This window comes from Artibeus jamaicensis, unplaced genomic scaffold (genome assembly GCF_021234435.1).
Source record: "Artibeus jamaicensis isolate MK-2021 breed Jamaican fruit bat unplaced genomic scaffold, CSHL_Jam_final scaffold_537, whole genome shotgun sequence".
Taxonomy (NCBI): Eukaryota; Metazoa; Chordata; class Mammalia; order Chiroptera; family Phyllostomidae; genus Artibeus; species Artibeus jamaicensis.
This window is the reverse complement of record NW_026522047.1, coordinates 35,574,610-35,591,714: the sequence shown is the minus strand read 5'-3', so window position 1 is coordinate 35,591,714 and position 17,105 is coordinate 35,574,610. Positions and strand designations below refer to the sequence as shown.

The 17,105-nt window shown below is 45.6% G+C and overlaps 1 protein-coding gene across 1 annotated transcript; it reads right to left on the bottom strand.

The window, feature by feature from the left end:
• Window positions 1-1,265: 1,265 nt before the first annotated feature.
• DEFB136 (defensin beta 136) lies at window positions 1,266-1,943 on the bottom strand. Its single transcript, XM_037144030.1, has 2 exons — window positions 1,889-1,943; window positions 1,266-1,441 (listed from the first exon to the last, which is right to left on the bottom strand). Exons 1-2 carry the CDS (start codon window positions 1,941-1,943, stop codon window positions 1,266-1,268), a joined length of 231 nt encoding a protein of 76 aa, XP_036999925.1.
• Window positions 1,944-17,105: the final 15,162 nt, after the last annotated feature.

Genomic DNA, 17,105 nt, shown 5'->3' with positions numbered 1-17,105 from the left:
TGCCTTGGGTGGGGACCCTGGGGAGGTGCTGCCGACGGCACGAAGAGGGAGGGGCTGCCTGGTCCATTGGGACTCTGCAGTGGTGACAGGAAATGTTTGGTGTGTGGACTCTCGGATCATCAGAGCCCCTGAGTAGAGTCACAGATGCAGCTCGGCCACCAGCAGCATTGCAGCGGTGAGCCTTGGGAAGAGTGCTGAGGGCTTGGAGTTTCATGGAGCTATCGGATTCTGGACTCCTCATTGGACAGCAGTCTACAGTCGCTACATACCACCACCTATACTTGCAGCTCAATTCCTGTACTTAGCAACTGAGAGGTGGTCTTGCTCAACAGTGAAGACAGTGGATCAAGACTATCTGGGTTCAGCCCTGGCTGGTGTGGCTCAGTGGACTGAGCACAGACCCGAGACCCAAAGGGTTGCCAGTTCGATTCCCTGTCAGGGTACATGCCTGGGTTGCAGGCCAGGTCCCCAGTGGGGGGCGTTTGAGAGGCAACCACATATTGATGTTTCTCTCCCTCTCTTTTCTCTCCCTTCCCCTCTTTAAAAATAAATTAAAAAAATTATATTTTTTAAAGATTTTATTTATTTATCTTAGAGGGGAAGGGAAGGAGAGAGGGAGAGAAACATCGATGTATGGTTGCCTTTCATGCGTCCCCTGCTGGGAATTGGCCTGCAGGGAACTGGTCTGCAACCCAGGAATGTGCCCTGACTGGGAATCAAACCGCGATTGTCTGGTTCGCAGGCCCGTGCTCAATCCACTGAGCTACACCAGCCAGGGCCTAAAAAATATTTTTTAAAAAGACTATCTGGCTTCAAATCCAGTGCTAAGTAACTCTTGCTACTTGTGTGACTGGAAAGTTTCTTAAACTGCAAAATGGGAGAAAGAATAGACTTTTGTTGTGCAAATGAAGTGATTTAATATACTTAAGTCACTTAAAATTGTGATTGCCACCTAGTAAGCCGTTGCTATTAGGCTCAGCTAATATTATATCTTTGGACCAGTGGTTATGTATTAATCAATTGAATTTGAATTTGAAAGAGGAATTAGTGATGGAGATGGGAGGGCAAAACAAACCAAAATGGAACAGAAGGTACCTTTCATGGCAGTTCCTCTTTACAAAAAACTTCTGAAATTTTGCCAGGAAACGGGTCAGGGTCTGTCCCCCATTTGCTACCATGGTTCATTAATGATGCTTACACAAAGATGGAAGATTTTGTCATTTAAGCCATTCACATATCTTTTAATTGGACCCAGGAAGTGAAGGTCAGTAGTGCTCTTTGACCTGGGGCGGTTTGTTTTTCTTCAATTCTGTGCAACAAGAAAGTAAGCTGTAACAGAAGGAAACCCATTTCCATCCAACTGGACAGCCAAGAAAACATCTGCCACCAAGATTGGTACAAAAGGGAACATTCACGCCGTCATTTCCTAAGACACTCTCCCCTGAAGGTTGAAAAGAAAAACAGAAAAGAAAAATCAGTCTTCAAGAGGCTGGGAGAAATCCTAGGCCTGCCTTCTCTTCCGGGCAGATGTTTCCATTTTTTTGTGACTTCCTCTCCGTACTCCATACTCTCACCTCCCACTGCACTCCGGCAAGGGCCACCGAGGCTGAGGCCAAGGGAGGAGGGCGAGGAGAGGGCTCAGTTTGGACAGATGAACAGTCTCCTTGCTGTGGAGCGCTCCCCTCTCTCAAGCTCTGGCAGACCTTCAGGATGGAGTGGCAGAGGAAAAGGGCAGGGGTTGAAGACTGTCAGCCCGATTCCATTCCTAGCCTGAGGGTCCATCTGATACTGGGGTCCCCTTGCCGGGCTTCTATCCACAGGGACTGTAAGTACCACAGTCCCCAAGAGAACCCCACTTTCATGATCAGACCTGTACCTCCCATCTTACCTAGAGGCAATGAGATCACCAGGAGGAAGAGCACCGCAGACAGACAGAGCCTCATGGCACAGGAGGGCAAGGAGGGAACATCTTGGAGGCGGCTGCTGGGAGGCTCCTTTATAGACCTGGGTGAGCCTGGGTGGAGCTGGCCTCACTCTGCCTGCAAGGGCGCCCAGGGGAGACAGGCTCACTCGGCGGTAGAGGAAAGAGTCCCTGGGTCATTCCATGCTACCTTCTCTTCTACAAATCGTGGAACAAGGGACTCAGCCAAGACAGAACAGGAGCAGAGACCCAGAGCTGCCCATGCCCAGGCTGGAACACTTTCCCTCTAACTTCCAATGTATCTTGACAGAAAAATGTCAGGGAAAGGGTCACCTTTGCTTCTCTTTTCCTTCTGAGTCTCACTGAGAACGCGGGAGCCCAGAGGAGGGATGTTGTAAAACATGGGTTTCATGGACGGCCAGAAAGGATGTGAGCAGGGGCTCAAGGTATCACCTGCTGGTCTGACCGAGAGTGAGGGAGATGCCCAGACAAAGCTGAGAAAGAATAGCCTTGTCTTTGGGTGGCAGATTGAGTCACCTAGCTGGAGGCGTAAGCTGCAGCAACTCTTTCCCCAGAAAAGTTCACCAAGGGGCTGGATGTTTCCGAATGGCTCATATGAAATGGTAGCTAACATCTGGAAACTCTGAGTGTTCTGGAAAAAGTTGCTTTTTTTTTTGTAGTCAACTGGAACTCTCTCTCACCTCTTATGGGATGAGCCAGTTCAATGCCATGTTCCAGGTTAGATGCCCTGTGTCAGGAGTGGGGCAAGACAGTGCTTCCCCAGAGCTATACGGATGCAGCTCTTAGGAAGGGTCTGTCCCCACTAAAGTGGGGGTGGGGGTGGGGACTGAGAGTTGAGAGGACACTAGCATTGGCTTTGTTCTTGTGCCTGGAGGCAGGCTTGTACCCAACTGGCTCATGGCTATAGCATTCTGTGTACAGTGGCAGCAGAGCATGGATTTATTAGTTATGCTCTGTTTTGCAGCCATATGCCCTTGGATAAATGATTTAGCATCTCTGAGCTTCTTCAGCTTCTTCTTCTCAAAATGTGTACTGCAAGATGTGTTTGAGGATGAAATGAGATAAAGGTTACAAAATGAATTGCATTCATCCTGGCATAGACCAGCCCCTCCTTCTCCTCCCTCATTATTGTTATTATGTAGCTGTTTTGTTTTTTCTTGTACAGAGCTTCTCCAAAAGACTTCTTAGTGCATGTCAAATATCGCTGGGAGAGTTTTATTCTGGTTCTAGCAATACATATTCAGCTGAGAGCACTGCTGTGGGTTGGAATGGGAGTGGGGAAGAGATGGTGGGCGAAGAGAAGAGAAGTCGGTATGTCAGTGCGAGGTCAGGGCTGAGGATTTCCTTCATGACCCCATGGAAATGTTCCAGCATACCCTGCACTGGACATGCAATTTCAGCTTGTAGAGTGCAGGCCGTATCCTGACCATTTGCTGCTATAGACATAGCTCGGACTCAGTGGTACCGCCTCATTCTTTTAGAGATGGAGAAAACAAGGCTCAGACTGGTGAACGGGCTGCACAAAGAACAGAAGCTATGGATTATGTTCCCATAGAATATTCAGTTCTTTTGGTTCTTGGCCCAGAACTCTATTCTTCTCCATATGCTTTAAATTGTTCAGTTGTGCATTAGGGAATGTGGGAGGTATGAACCCAACATTTCCTAAATACTCCTGAGCCCCTCCTGCGCACAATTCCAAAAAGCAGAATCAAAACTGCACTGGAGATCAGTATGTGTTGAGGATGGACCCTTCCCACCCATGCATGTCCTGATTAAACCACCTTTCCGACCTTTGGGCAGGAGCTTCTCCAATTGGGTCGAGTGTTCCCTTTCCTCGCCTGAGGTCTTGTTGGCCAAAACTGCCAGAGAAGCACAGGTGGCTTCATTCTCTCCCCTTTAGCAGGTCTCTGGTGGTGCTTTCTTCCTTTATCTTTGTTCCTTAGAATTCCTGGCCCTTCATCATGTGAACTGTGGACGTTCAGACCTAGCCACACCAAGATGGGCCTCTGTGGCGTGCAGGTTGTTTTGAGCTAAAGGCTCAATATATTCATGTTCTATTCAAAATAAAGTTGGAAGAGATTCTGCTTCCTGGAGTACAGTGAAAATACCTGGGACCTGTGCTCCATCTCACTAATTGCAGAAGATACCACCGGGCACACAGAGCTCCCCCACATTTCACTTCTCTGGTTAATCTCTGGGGCTTCAGGAACCTGGGAGTGGAGAGTCTGGCGGCTCTGAACAGGATCCCAGGGTTTCACAACAGAGCACAGGAATGCAAGGTGTCAAGAGAGCTCATGCATTTGCCTAGACCAGCCTCCTTCTGTAGGATCTTTGTCCCCTCATCCAGCCCATCTCTAGAGAATCCTTGGAGAAGTCAACTAGGGAAGGCCCGGGACACACTCCCATGGCCCAGCTGAATTTCCATCCCTTTAGCTGGAAGTGCACATGTCAAAAGGAAGATCAGAGTCAATACAATGAGGTAGCCACTCCTGTTTGATGAATGGGTCCCAGAGCCTAGAATCCCGTAGGAGATGTGGGATCCCTTCTTCAAGCTTGGGTGGGTGGTGGAGCCCCAGTCTGCTCTGTAAAGCTGGGCCGTTAGAGTGCACTTCTAACTCATGGAAGTTAGAGGGTGAAGGTGTATTCCTGCCTGCTCCTTAGCAACTGGGGGACTTCAGACCAGAGGAGTGAAGGGCCTGAGCACAGCTACCTCTCTGATTATCAGCAAATGCTGGTTTAAATCCGGCTTTCCTGGGGCAGGGTCCAGAAGGCTCCAGCCCTTCACCAGGTTTCTCTAACTGCATAACGGGGCAGGACCTAGACTGATGATGGTTAAGTTACAGTTTCGGTCTCTCTGAGACCCTGCAAACTTTGAGAGATGACTTCAGACCAAAAGCCAAGTCCGAACCCCAGCAGGAAGAATCCAGCTGGTTATCCATAGCACCTACTTCGACATGAGGATAATAAATCACTCTGTACCTGAAGAAGTTCAGAGGGGACAGTGAGGTCTGACTGTCCCAAGTGATCAAGGGATAGATACATCTGCCTGGAAGGAACTGTGTAATCAGGTGAATCAATTTATTTCACTGAGCAAGAGTTGATTATGTGTGGGGCCTTAAGACATTCTCTGAGGAGATATTGGCTCGGAGCTAGTCACTGATTAACCACAGGGAAGAAAGGCCTCAGTGCTTGCTTTTAAGATCGGATGCCCTCGTACTATTGGGTCCAGTGCCCAGAAGTCCCCAGGTCTAGTTTACGTTCCTTCTTAGCTTCTGCCAGATTGTCAGCAGAACATGATGTTTTTCCCCTGGGCGTTTAAGTCTCTTTCCCCTCCTCAAATTTCTGAGCACAGTCCTAGCGAACTTGGCTGTCATTGTCTCCATTAATTTCTGTAGAGAAAGGAGACTCTTGCAACGCTGGCCATGAGCTTGGCATGTGAAAAATATTCAGCCTTACTTACAGCTGTGAGCAGATCATGAGCCCACCTCTTCCTCCTCAGACCCAGACCTGTGAGAAGTGAGGCACAGACCCAATGTGGGACCACATGCAAGGGCCAGGATCGCTATGGCTAGGCAGGAGAAACCAGCATGGGGGGGGACTCAGTTCAGTTCGATGTCACCAACTTCTGTGGCACTCCATGCCGGACTTAGTCCTGGGTTCCAGGGACAGAGAGAGTAGAGAAGATTCTTGCTCCCACAGTCATATCTTTCATACAGTTATAATTTTCATACAATGAAAATCATAGTTTTATGTACATGCTATTATGAAAATTTGGGGGAACCAAACTGAGCTTTGGGGAGGCAAGAGAGGGTTCCTAGAGGAGATTAGAGTCTTGAGTAGAATCTTAATGGTAAGTAGGAGTTAGCCAGGAAGAACAGAAAAGAGGGCTTCAGGGAAACTCAGTAGATCCACGGGATTTGGGCACAGAAGAGCAGAAGGCCATGGTGTGTGTGGGTATGAACACATCACTAGAATGTGGGGTTACAGATGAGGCTGGAGAGGGAGGCAAGGCTGAGTCACAAAGAGTCACGTTTGTGAAAGTTTCACAAATGTAGACTGGACATATTGAAGAGACACCACCACCTGGAGTGCAAGGCAGTGATAAGGTCTGGCTTGTCTTTTGGATAGATTCATTGAACAGTTCGGTGCAGGATGGATTTAGGGGTCAAGATTAGAGTTCAGGAAGGCAGGAGGCTTTTCAACAGTTCTGTCAGCTCTTTAAGCAACACCTCTGCTGGCTTGCCCCTTACCCTGGAACATTGCTTCGATGGGCAGTGCCCACTATGACAATATTAATAAGAATGGAATGTTGTACAAGCAAAGCCTATGGAGAAGTTGAGGGCAGAGGCCATGTCAATATCTGAAGGAGAGGGATTCTGCTCTAGGGTGCTCGTTGCATCTGTGCATTTACCATAACCCAGGTTTACCTCTTGGTTTTCCACTCCCCGAAAGCATGTCCATCTCCCAGGGTTACCTGAACTAGGCTCATAAGATTGATCCACAAAACAAGCATCACAATTTATTCACTTATGACAAGGCTCAGTCATCATGGGGTTGGAATATTCGTATGTGGGCTGGACCAGATGAAGGGCACTTGGCCTGAGCCCTCAGGCCTTGCTGGAGGACAGACACAGGTAGAGTAGTTTATGCTCACTGTTGCCTTGATGAGGGTTTGCCGGAGAAGAATGGTCTTTACTGACATGAGTTCAAAGTCCACATATCTTACAATCCTGATTTTCCTTGGTTTGTATCCCAATACATGCTTCCCAAAATTAGAATGATATTAAGTTGAGACTTACCTGGTGGGTGGAAGACATTTCTACATCTTATATGTCATCCTGCATAAGGACACAGCAGCTCCTCCCTGTGCTGGACAGTTCGTGGAGCGTACAGCGCGGTGGGTTGTGGGTGGTCCCCTCCCAGACTGGGCTGAGCGTGATGTTGATGGTGTCACAGATACAAGGTTTATTTACCTAGTGTTTTTCAGCTACTCAGTATGGAAGCCATTTCAACTTCCTTCTAGGTCTCCTTTCTACAGGAGAGAAATAAAACTCTTATCTTATTTTATTCACTCTTATGTAGGGGCTACTCATTATTTATATCATACCACATCCTAACTATTACCATGAATTGTATTCAATAGCTGGTGAAGCTACATGAACATGAGCCAAAGGAGCATTTGAGACAAGAGAAATAACCATGTTTATGGGCAAAGAGGTTAAGAGGCTTGATACATAATGATAAAAATTAGGGAGATATAACAATTCTAAACTTAGTCTAGGTACCCATTTTTATGGCATCAAAACACAAAGCTAAAGGCCACAGCTAAGCACACAGAAGGGCTCTTCTCTCTGAAAGCCAGGAGCATCCTTGGTGTTTCTGCCTGGCAATGCCAATCTTGTCAGTGGGCTTCAGTATTTACAGCTGTAAGGAGATAGGAAGTTATAAAGCTCATTAGTGAAGAGACTGCTGAGTTGCATCTAAGGAATCAAAGTGCCCAGTGGCTCTAAAGGCTGGCTGATTACTAATGTCGGAGAAATTATAATGGGGTACACAGTCGGCAGTCTCTGCTAGAGCTGACATAGGTTTTCCATATGTGATACCCCATTTTTGTCCTTAGGTTTGGTGTCAGTATTGTAAATAGGTTATTGCGAGGTTAAAAAAATTCATTTTGAGACCATCAGTGTGTCCAGATGTAGATTTTTGAAAAATTTTTCCTCCTCAGAATTTGAATCTAAGAATTTATGTCTATTTGTGTTCTCTTGTTGAAAACCGTCCTGCCTGGTTTCCAGAGCTGTAACCCCTGCATGGCTAAGGTTGAGTGAGCGACCTTAGGACCTTCAGCCATGAAGGAGACAAAGCTTATCTCCCTGGCAGGAGCGCTGCTTCTGCTCCTTTTTCCATAACTGGCCCCCAGTGCTTGATCAGTTAGCCAATGACGAGTAAGATTCCCCAAGGGGGGAACCGCCTAAAACAGGCATGATCATGTGGAGGCCCCAGGGAAGGACTTGGGGGGCTGTGGAGAAAGGGGGTGATGGACCCTCCCCCCTCAGCTTTGACAGAGCTTGAGTCCTCAGTCTGCCGTGAGAAGTCTCTGAGAATTCCTTGGCCGTCTGCCTCATCTGCCTGATTTAAGCCTGAAACAATGACAGAGGGTGGTGCAGTTCTGTGATGGAAAGGGTGGGCTCCCTGGGTGATCAGCCCTAAGCAAGGGTATGTAAAATCCTGTGAAGCCTACTTTGCTAAGAATGCTCTTAGTTAAATGATAAAGGCCCGAGCAGGAAGTGAGTTTGTTTCCCAGTTTTGTATCCTTTTAGCTGATAGACCCTGACTCAGAAAAAGCCCTAATAGTTCTTTGTAAGCTGTACGCTGTTTGATCCTTATTGCCTGACAAGGATTAATGAGCTGTACCTGTATTCCTGCACAAATTAAACCCAATAAAAGCCTGTCTAGGCAAGGGTCAGCACTCTCTTCCCTTGAGAGGGTGGCCAGGTGGCTCTGAGGTGCTTCCCCCTTGAGGGAGCAGCGGTGTTGCCCCTTTTCCTCCACAGGACTTGGCTGTGCGTGTGAACGTCTCACGTCTCATCCATGAGGCTGTGGGTGCTGAGAGCTGATGCCTGCGTCATTCTCTCGCATGGTGCTGCAACAATCATGAGAGTGTGGCTATCTATCTCTTCTGGGTAGTGATTTTGTTTCCTTTGGATGAATACTCAGAAATGGAATAGCTGGATTTTATGGTAGTTCTGTTTTTAATTTTCTGAGGAGCCTCCACACTGTTTTCTGCAGGGCTGCACCAATTTACAGTATCAGTGGTGCACAAGGATTCCCTTTTCTCCACATCCTCACCGTCATTTGTTGCGTCTTGTCTTTTTGACAATGGTCCTACTCATAGGTGTGACGCGATACCTCATCATGGTTTTGATGTTCATTTCTCTAGTGGTTAGTGATGCTGAGCACATTTCATGTACCTGTTGGCCATTTGAACACATGCTTTGGAAAAGTGCCGATTCATGTCCTTTGCTCATCTTTTAAATGGATTATTTGATTTTTTTATTTTTGCTATTGAGCTGTATGAGTTCCTTATATATTTTGGATATTAACCCCTTATCAGATGTGTGATTTGAAAATATTTTCTCCCGTTCTGTGGGTTGTCTTTTACTTTGTTGATCATTACCTTTGTTGTGAAGAAGCTTTTTCGTTTGATGGAGTCCCACTTGTTTATTTGTTATTTTATGCTTGTGTGTTAGGTGTCTTTCCACAAAATCATTGCCGAGACGTATGTGAAGATGCTTTCTCCTCACATTTTGTTTTAAGAGGTCTATGGTTTCAAGTTTTACATTTAAATCTTTGATTTCAAGTTATTTTTTGAATCATGTAGCTTAATTTTTTTAACGTGATTTGAAGAGGCTGTCTTTTTTCCATGTAAAATATTAGTTGACAGTACATGCATGAACTTATTTCTGGGCTCTTGATTCTGTTCCATTGGTTTCAGTGCCTGTTTTTATGCCACTACCATACTGTTTTGATTGCTATAGTTTGAAAATGTAGTTTAAAATCAGAAAGTGTGAGACTTCCAGCATTTTTCTTTCTCAGCATTACCTTGGTTGTTTGGGGTCTTTTGTAGCATCATGCAAATTTTGAAATTGTTTTTTCTGTTTTATTTTTTAATGCCATTGGCAATTAGAATATTACCCTTTTGCAACCCTTGGTGGATTAATGTATCTAGGCATTGAGTATCAACAGTAACCAAAACACAAAAAAGAGAAACAACTGGATAGTATGAGCCTCCTGATGAAAAGACACAGGAAAACCTATAGTCCTGCTAAAGGGGTTGAACTGGAGTCTGATCAAGCCTCTCAATCCAGCTGCCAGTTTTCAGAACATATGAGCACAGAGCTGCGAGTCAGACTGTACCATGAGCGGGTGCACAGTCAGGAAACTCCGGGTTCAGGGTGCTTCTGCAGGTACAGCGTCCTCAGTTCTTCAACAGATAAATGGTCAAGGAGCATGAGGGAGAACAGGTGGAGAAAGAGAGGCCGAAAAGGTCTATCAAATGAAAATGGGCAGGATGAAACTTCAGCTTATGAGGGTGCACAATGGGTGATAAAAGGGTGAAGAGATTTACGGACATGATTCCAGTAGAAGTCAGTGGGGGTAACCTGGAGAGAATGACTGGGGTGGAGGAGCATGGAGGGTGACTGCAGAGTGTAATTTCGTGACCTTGGTGGTGTTTACTACGGGGTTAACCTTACAATAATGCGTGAAGCTCCACATTTGTTCTGTGTGTTTTTTGTATATGTACGATATATTTTATTTTATGTATTTCTTTTTTAAGGTCACGCACATATACTTTATTTGTTTTAAAGAGTTTCATTTTATTATTATTATTATTTTTAAATTTTATTTATTTATCTTTAGAGGGGAAGGGAAGGAGAGGGGGAGAGAAATACCAATGTATGGTTACCTCTTGTGTATCCCATGCTGGGAACTGGCCTGCAACCCAGGGATGTGCCCCGACTGGGAATCAAACTGTGATCCTTTGGTTCTCAGGCCCGTGCTCAATCCACTGAGCCACATCAGCCAGGCTTTGTTATTATTTTTGAATGTTATTTCAGAAATTTTCTACGTATCCTCATTTTCATTTATTTTTATTTTATTTTATTTTTTAAAAATATTTTATTTATTTTTCGAGAGAGGGGAAGGGAAGGAGAAAGAGTGGGAGAGAAATATCAATGTATGCCTCTCATGTGTCCTCTGCTGGGAACTGGCCTGCAACCCAGGCACGTGCCCTGACTGGGAATCGAACCGTGATACTCTGGTTTTCAGGCCTGGGCTCAATCCACTGAGCTACGCCAGCCAGGGCTATTTTTATTTTTAATTGTAGTTTACATTCAATATTATTCTGTATTACTTTCAGATGCACAGCATAGTAGTTAGACAATTGGGTACTTTACTGAGTGGCCCTCCTAGGATTTTAGGTACCCGCCTGGTCCCACACATAGTCATTACAATGTTGTTGACTGTATTCCCTATGTTGTAATTTACTCTGTGACTCTTCTGTGACATATGTTTTACTATAAAGTTATGTGTATGTATGTGTTTATATATATATATATATATATATATATATATATATATATATATACATATATATATATAATTGATTTATTTTTAGAGAGAGGGAAGGGAGGGAAAAGATGGAGAGAAACGCCGATGCGTGAGACACATCGATCAGTTGCTTCTCGCACGCCCCTCAACTGGGGACCTGGTCTGCAACCCAGGCATTCACCTTGACTGGGAATTGAACCCGTGACCTTTTGGTTCACAGGCCTATGCTCAATCCACTGAGCCACACCAGACAGGGCAAACTTTATATACATATTTTAAAGAGGAGACTACTGACAAAGCAATGTGCCTTGTAAGAAGGGCAAAGCCAGACGCATGCAGAGGAAGACACTGTGACGACACAGGGAGAACAGCACCTACAAGCCGTGGCATTCCCGAGGCCACCAGAGGCCAGGAGACAGGACAAATCCTTCCCTCGCAGCCGCCAGAAGGAAGCAACTTTTCAGACACCTTGCCTCCAGCACTGTGGGACAATACACTTCTGTTTTTTTCAAGCTGCCCAGTTTGTAGTATTTTATTATGGCAGCCTTAGGGAACTAATACAGTGTCCAAGAAAAAAAATTGGATTTGATTAATATATGATTCACATGAGTCAAGTGGAGGAAGCAAATATTAAATCAAGAAAAACAAACACAGGGGCATAGAATTCTAATATATGCTAATAATGAAGAAAGGGTCCTGTAAGAGAAATGAACAAGGGGGAATATAGTTTAAGTGGGAAGCGATCAAGAAAATTCACACTGGGGAAGCGGTGGAAACCAAGTGTTTGACTGAGCCAGCGTTAAGGGAAGGCAGGTGGAGGGTGATGCAGGTTTTCAGGATGTGCACACCCCGTGTGTAAAAGCTCTGGGGTGGGCGTGTTTGAGGAACGTAATCAAGTAGCGTGAAACCCTGAGAGGGAGGGGACTGATGAGAAGAGCTGGGCTGGGAGAGGCAACCAGGTGCCCGAGGGGGCTGAGCCTTGTCACCCAAATAAGCAGGTCTTCATGTTAGTCCAGTAGGAAGCCAGTGAAAGGTTTTACGAAGGACAAATGCATGACCCAAGTTTATTTATTTATTTTTAGAGAAAGGGGAAGGGAGGGGGAAAGAAAGGGAGAGAAACATTGATGTGTGAGCGATACATCAATTGGTTGCCTCTTGCATGCCCCCAACTGGGGATCTGGCCTGCAATCCAGGCATGTGCTCAGACTGGGAATTGAACCTGTGACCTTTCAGTTCACAGGCCGGCAGTCAGTCTACTGGGCCACACTAGTCAGGGCCCCAGTTTATTTTATAAAGGTCATTGCGGGTACTGCATGAAGGATGAATGGCAAATATGTAAAAATGATGTAGGAGATGAGTTAGAAAGTCATTTAATTAATGACAGATGGTGACGCCTTGCATTGCATGGTGACAGTGGAGATGAGACATGCATGAGCTGTGTGTAGCAGGCAGAACTGGTAAGATTTAATGGTCAATTCAGTGTGGTTGGGGTGAGGGAAAGGAGGTGTTGGGATCATGTCTGGTGTTGTTCTGGAAACAGCATGGAGATTGGTAAATGCTGCTTGCCTGCCCCATGGTTTTTGGAAGCAGTATTCTCAGAGGCGAACTCAGCATTCCACCAGGACACGGAGGTAGAAAAGTTTGTTTGGGGGAGAATATGAAGTCCAAGGAACTGGGGTTCTGAAGACACAGTGGAACGAGCAGATTCGGAGGCCAGGGAGGTTCACTGGAGGAGAGGGTCCCGAGCCAGAGCGGGTGAGAGAATTCAGGTCTGGCTGTACTTAACACTCCAGCGTAGAGAGTGTCCCTCAGGGCCACTTGGTACATTTGTACTCACTTGACCGTTTCCCTTCTGGGTCTTCCAAACTCATGTCTTCCATTCTTTTTTTTTTTAGGGACTTTTTTTTTTTTTTTTTTTGCTCTGAGCTTCTCATATGAGTCTTTCTTTCCATACTTGTAATCTTGGTCACATCACAGATTTCCTGAAGCTAGAAAACCAGTTTCCACCAAGGTAATTGAGTTATACCTAAGTACATATACTGTTATCTATGCAGTTAATGTGGTGAAAAACACACAGGACGGAGTGATGGAAGAGTTGGTTCCTGCTCTAGCCCTTCCACTCTCTACCTGGAGCACTGTCTCTGCCATCTCCAGTTTTAAATTCCTTCTCCTGTTATATGGGTCTGATGGCCGCTTAACTGTACATTTTTTAAAAGGCTGGTTATAAGAATTGCCTTATTTGGCCTCACAACAAGCCTCGGTGATAGGTAGCACTGAAGATGCACAACCAGTTTTACAGGAGAGAGAGCTGATACCTGGAGAAGTGAAGTAAGTGCCTCGCAGAAAGCCCATCAAGCTGAGCCCCGATCAGAAGTCAGGTTGTCTGATTCTGGGTTCTGTTGATATAGTCTTCATATGATATCAGACGGGGCTTTTATGAAGCTTAAAACAGTTTGTAAAGTGTCAAACTGTTGATCTTTGGTTCCTCAAAACAAGAGGTCTGTCATAAATTCCTGGTACATCCCACATTACCTGGCAAGCAGCATGCGTTCCATGCGGATCTGTACCAGGCTTACGTGGTGGTGTTACAGGGGTTTCCCATGCTCCGTGGGGAGCTCTTTTTTTCCCTGGATAGATTGTAGCTACACTGGAATGGGGCTGGGCCGTCCTTTACCTCTGTACTCAGGAGTTAGGCAAACGTGCGTGTAAGGCATGCTGCTGCCGTTTACAATTCATGGCAACTTGGGAAAAGTCATTGCTTTCACCCGAGCTTCATGTTCTTTGCTTTTCAAATGGGAGGATAATATCTACCTGTGCTTTTTAAAAAAATGTTTCTGTGTGAGATTGAAAACAACTATTGAAAACACTTTGTCAACTCTATAAGGTAGCCTCACGGTTCCTTGTACACTATATGCATTTGTTAAATGGATGTACAGTGAAGATGCAAAGACAGCTACACAGTATCCTATTAGGGCTTAGAATAGGGCTGTTGACTCAGTGTGGGTTCAGTTGCTAGCATAGAAGTGGCACTCAGAAAGTGTGTTTTGATGGAAAGATGTCATGTTCAAAGTCAGACCTTTACTTTATTGAACTGCTCAGTGAAGCAAGCAGATGTTCTTGTTCTTGAAGGGTTCACTAACCAGGCATGTCCCCCACCCAACTGCCAACTCTTGGAGCTACATATAGAGTGACTCTCCTTTGTCTCTCAGCTGTCTCTTTGCCGATTGGCTCAACCATGAGGAGCTTATTCTTGGTCTTTGCGGTCCTTGTCTTGCTCTCCCATGTTCCACCAGGTAAAATGCAATCGTCTCCCTGTGGAATTCTAAAGAGTGACGGGAAAGAGGATGTGAGGTTCTAGAAGAATCAGAAGAAAGCAGGATTTGGATGAGAAAAGCAGGAACAGGGAGAGATGGATGCTCTGGGCTGTTCCGAGGAAGGAAGAGAAGGTGATGAGGACACATACTAGGAGGTGGCTCTCTTCAGAGAAGAAATGGTTCTGGATTTGGTCTGGGGACTTTGTAAAGTTTTGGGGGGAAGTTGGACTGATGGTATTGGCAGAGGTGGAGCAGAGCGAAAGCATGAGACCTTTAGAGCACAGGTAGGATTGGCCGGGGCAGGGGGGAAGGAAGCTGTTCCTTTAGGATGCACAGAACTGATGCTCCCATGTCAATTTCCTGTATGATTTCTCACAGATTTAGAAAGAAGACAAATATGATGCTGAGCAGAACCAGCATGCAGAGCTGGTTGTTCAAATATACTCACTCACAGCATCATGGTACCCTATGGAACATCAGTTTGAGGGCTCAGAATTTTCATTTTCTGCACAGAAAGCCAGTGACTTGATAATCTATGTAAGTCACTGAAGTGGAAGGCCTCAGAGCTGCTTTGCTTCTGGTTTGCGGGGGTCTGAAGAAAGCTTTTGCCCTTGGCCCTTAACCTCTATAGTAAAAAGGTGACACTTAAGGGCCAAGTGTGATGTGTATTCCAAAGACAGGCACAGATGAGGGTGGCATTGAGACTGCAGCTGCTGTGCTGTATGGCAGGACCTCTGGACACTTAGGGTTGTGTCTCCACTGGTCTCCTTTGTCCCCAGAGTGGCGTCCCAGGGCTTGTTGCAAATTTGCTTGCCAGTGGCTTTTGGTCATACCACACTGATTATCCTCACACCCAGAAGATGGTCCCCTGGACCAGCTGGGTGGAGAGACTGGTAGGGCTTAGCATGCAGAATGGATGACTCAGTAGGATGACTCTGAGCCACCCAGACCTTCTTAAACTGTCTTCCTTGCCTTCCTCCCCTGCCCCTCAGCTCCAGAGGCACCCACATCTTAAGTTTAGGAAAAATACTAGCAATAGATTTAGATCTGTGCTTTAGCTATTCAAACCACTTCATACTCACTATCCATGGGGACACGTTCACTGGTACCCCAAGATTAAGCCAAGGCAAACAGTAAAGCACTTGGCGAAAAGTCACCAAGAGTGTTACTGGGAATGCAGGGCCAGGAACCCCGACTTGTAACCTAGGTCAGTGATCATTCCTTCTTCAGGCAAACACTGTGACAGTCTCATACTGCCTTGACTGTCCCAGGCTCTGCGTGTCTCCTGGAATGGGGCCTCTGAAGACGCCTGGGAGAACTCTCAGGCCTAAATGATCTTTCCACTGCAAATTGTCACAAACAGGGTCCACCGCTGGGCCCTGTGACCTATACGTGTAGGTGTGGGCCATGAGAACTAAAGATATATAATAGGGTCTCTTAAAATAACTTAAAAGCAACTGAAAAAACAGAATCCAGCCATAACATGGCTGGGATGACTTAATCCTATGCAATTTAACATTAAAAAGTTCTAAAGGACAGCTTTTATTTTACAATCTAATTTCCCCGTGAGACCGTGACCCTAGAGGATACCATGCATTTACGTTTCTTTCTGTTGGCAGTTAGAAGTGGAGCGAATGCCGTCATAAGGAAATACTTTTCTACATGCTGGCGAACGAAAGGTGTTTGCAGGAAATCTTGTTTAAAAAAAGAAATGTTTTATCTTTTGTGTGACGGCATAAATCTGTGCTGCGTAACCAAGGTCTATTTACCTGAAATGGTATAGTGGTGTCTGAGGCTCCGGTCGCTTTCCTCTGGGGATCCAGATCCTTCTCAGAGCACCACCCCATTAAAACAACGGCTTTAGCTCCGTTTCTGTGTCTGCTGCATTTCTCTTAAGGTCACTCATTGCGTCTCTGATGGAAGTGGTCTCTTAGTTAAAGTCCCTGTCTGCTGTAATTTTTTTCATTGCTTAGGCATGCAAACAGCGCTGTGCATGGTCTCAGGTCCCACAGAGTCGGTTATGAGGACCATATCTACTGCTGCCTCCTCTGCCATCTTTCTTCGCACGGAAACTCAGGCAGATGCTCACATGGTCAGAAAGAGAAGAGATAACGTTTGGTGGAGTCCATATTCCTCTCTCCTTCCAGGAATTTTTTTTTAAAGATTTTATTTATTTATCTTTAGAGGGAAAGGGAAGGAGAAAGGGAGAGAAACATCAATGTATGGTTGCTTTTTGTGTGTCCCCTGCTGGGAATTAGCCTGCAGGGAATTGGCCTGCAACCCAGGAATGTGCCCTGACCGGGAATCGAACTGCGATTGTCTGGTTCACAGGCCCGTGCTCAATCTACTGAGCTACACCAGCCAGGGCTCCTTCCAGGAATTTTTGCAAAAATCGTCCTCCTTAAGTCCATCCCCTTCTTCACATACAATTGAACTTATGCCAGTAGATTAAGACCAGTATCAGCTCTGCAACCCAGACAAAGAGCTCAGTGGTGTGGGTGCAAAAAATAGGTATGCCACATTCCACCTGCCTGTTTGGATGCATTTCAAGGTAAGATACAAACATCAGTATGCTTGTTCCCAAATGCTTCAAAATGATATTATTGACACTACTTAGGGTTTAATAGTACTTTTAATATATATTTTTAAATAAAATTTACATACAATGAAATGCAAAAGATCTTAGGTGGACTATCCTAAGAGCTTTGACAAATGCATATACCTACGCAGTTTAAACCTTA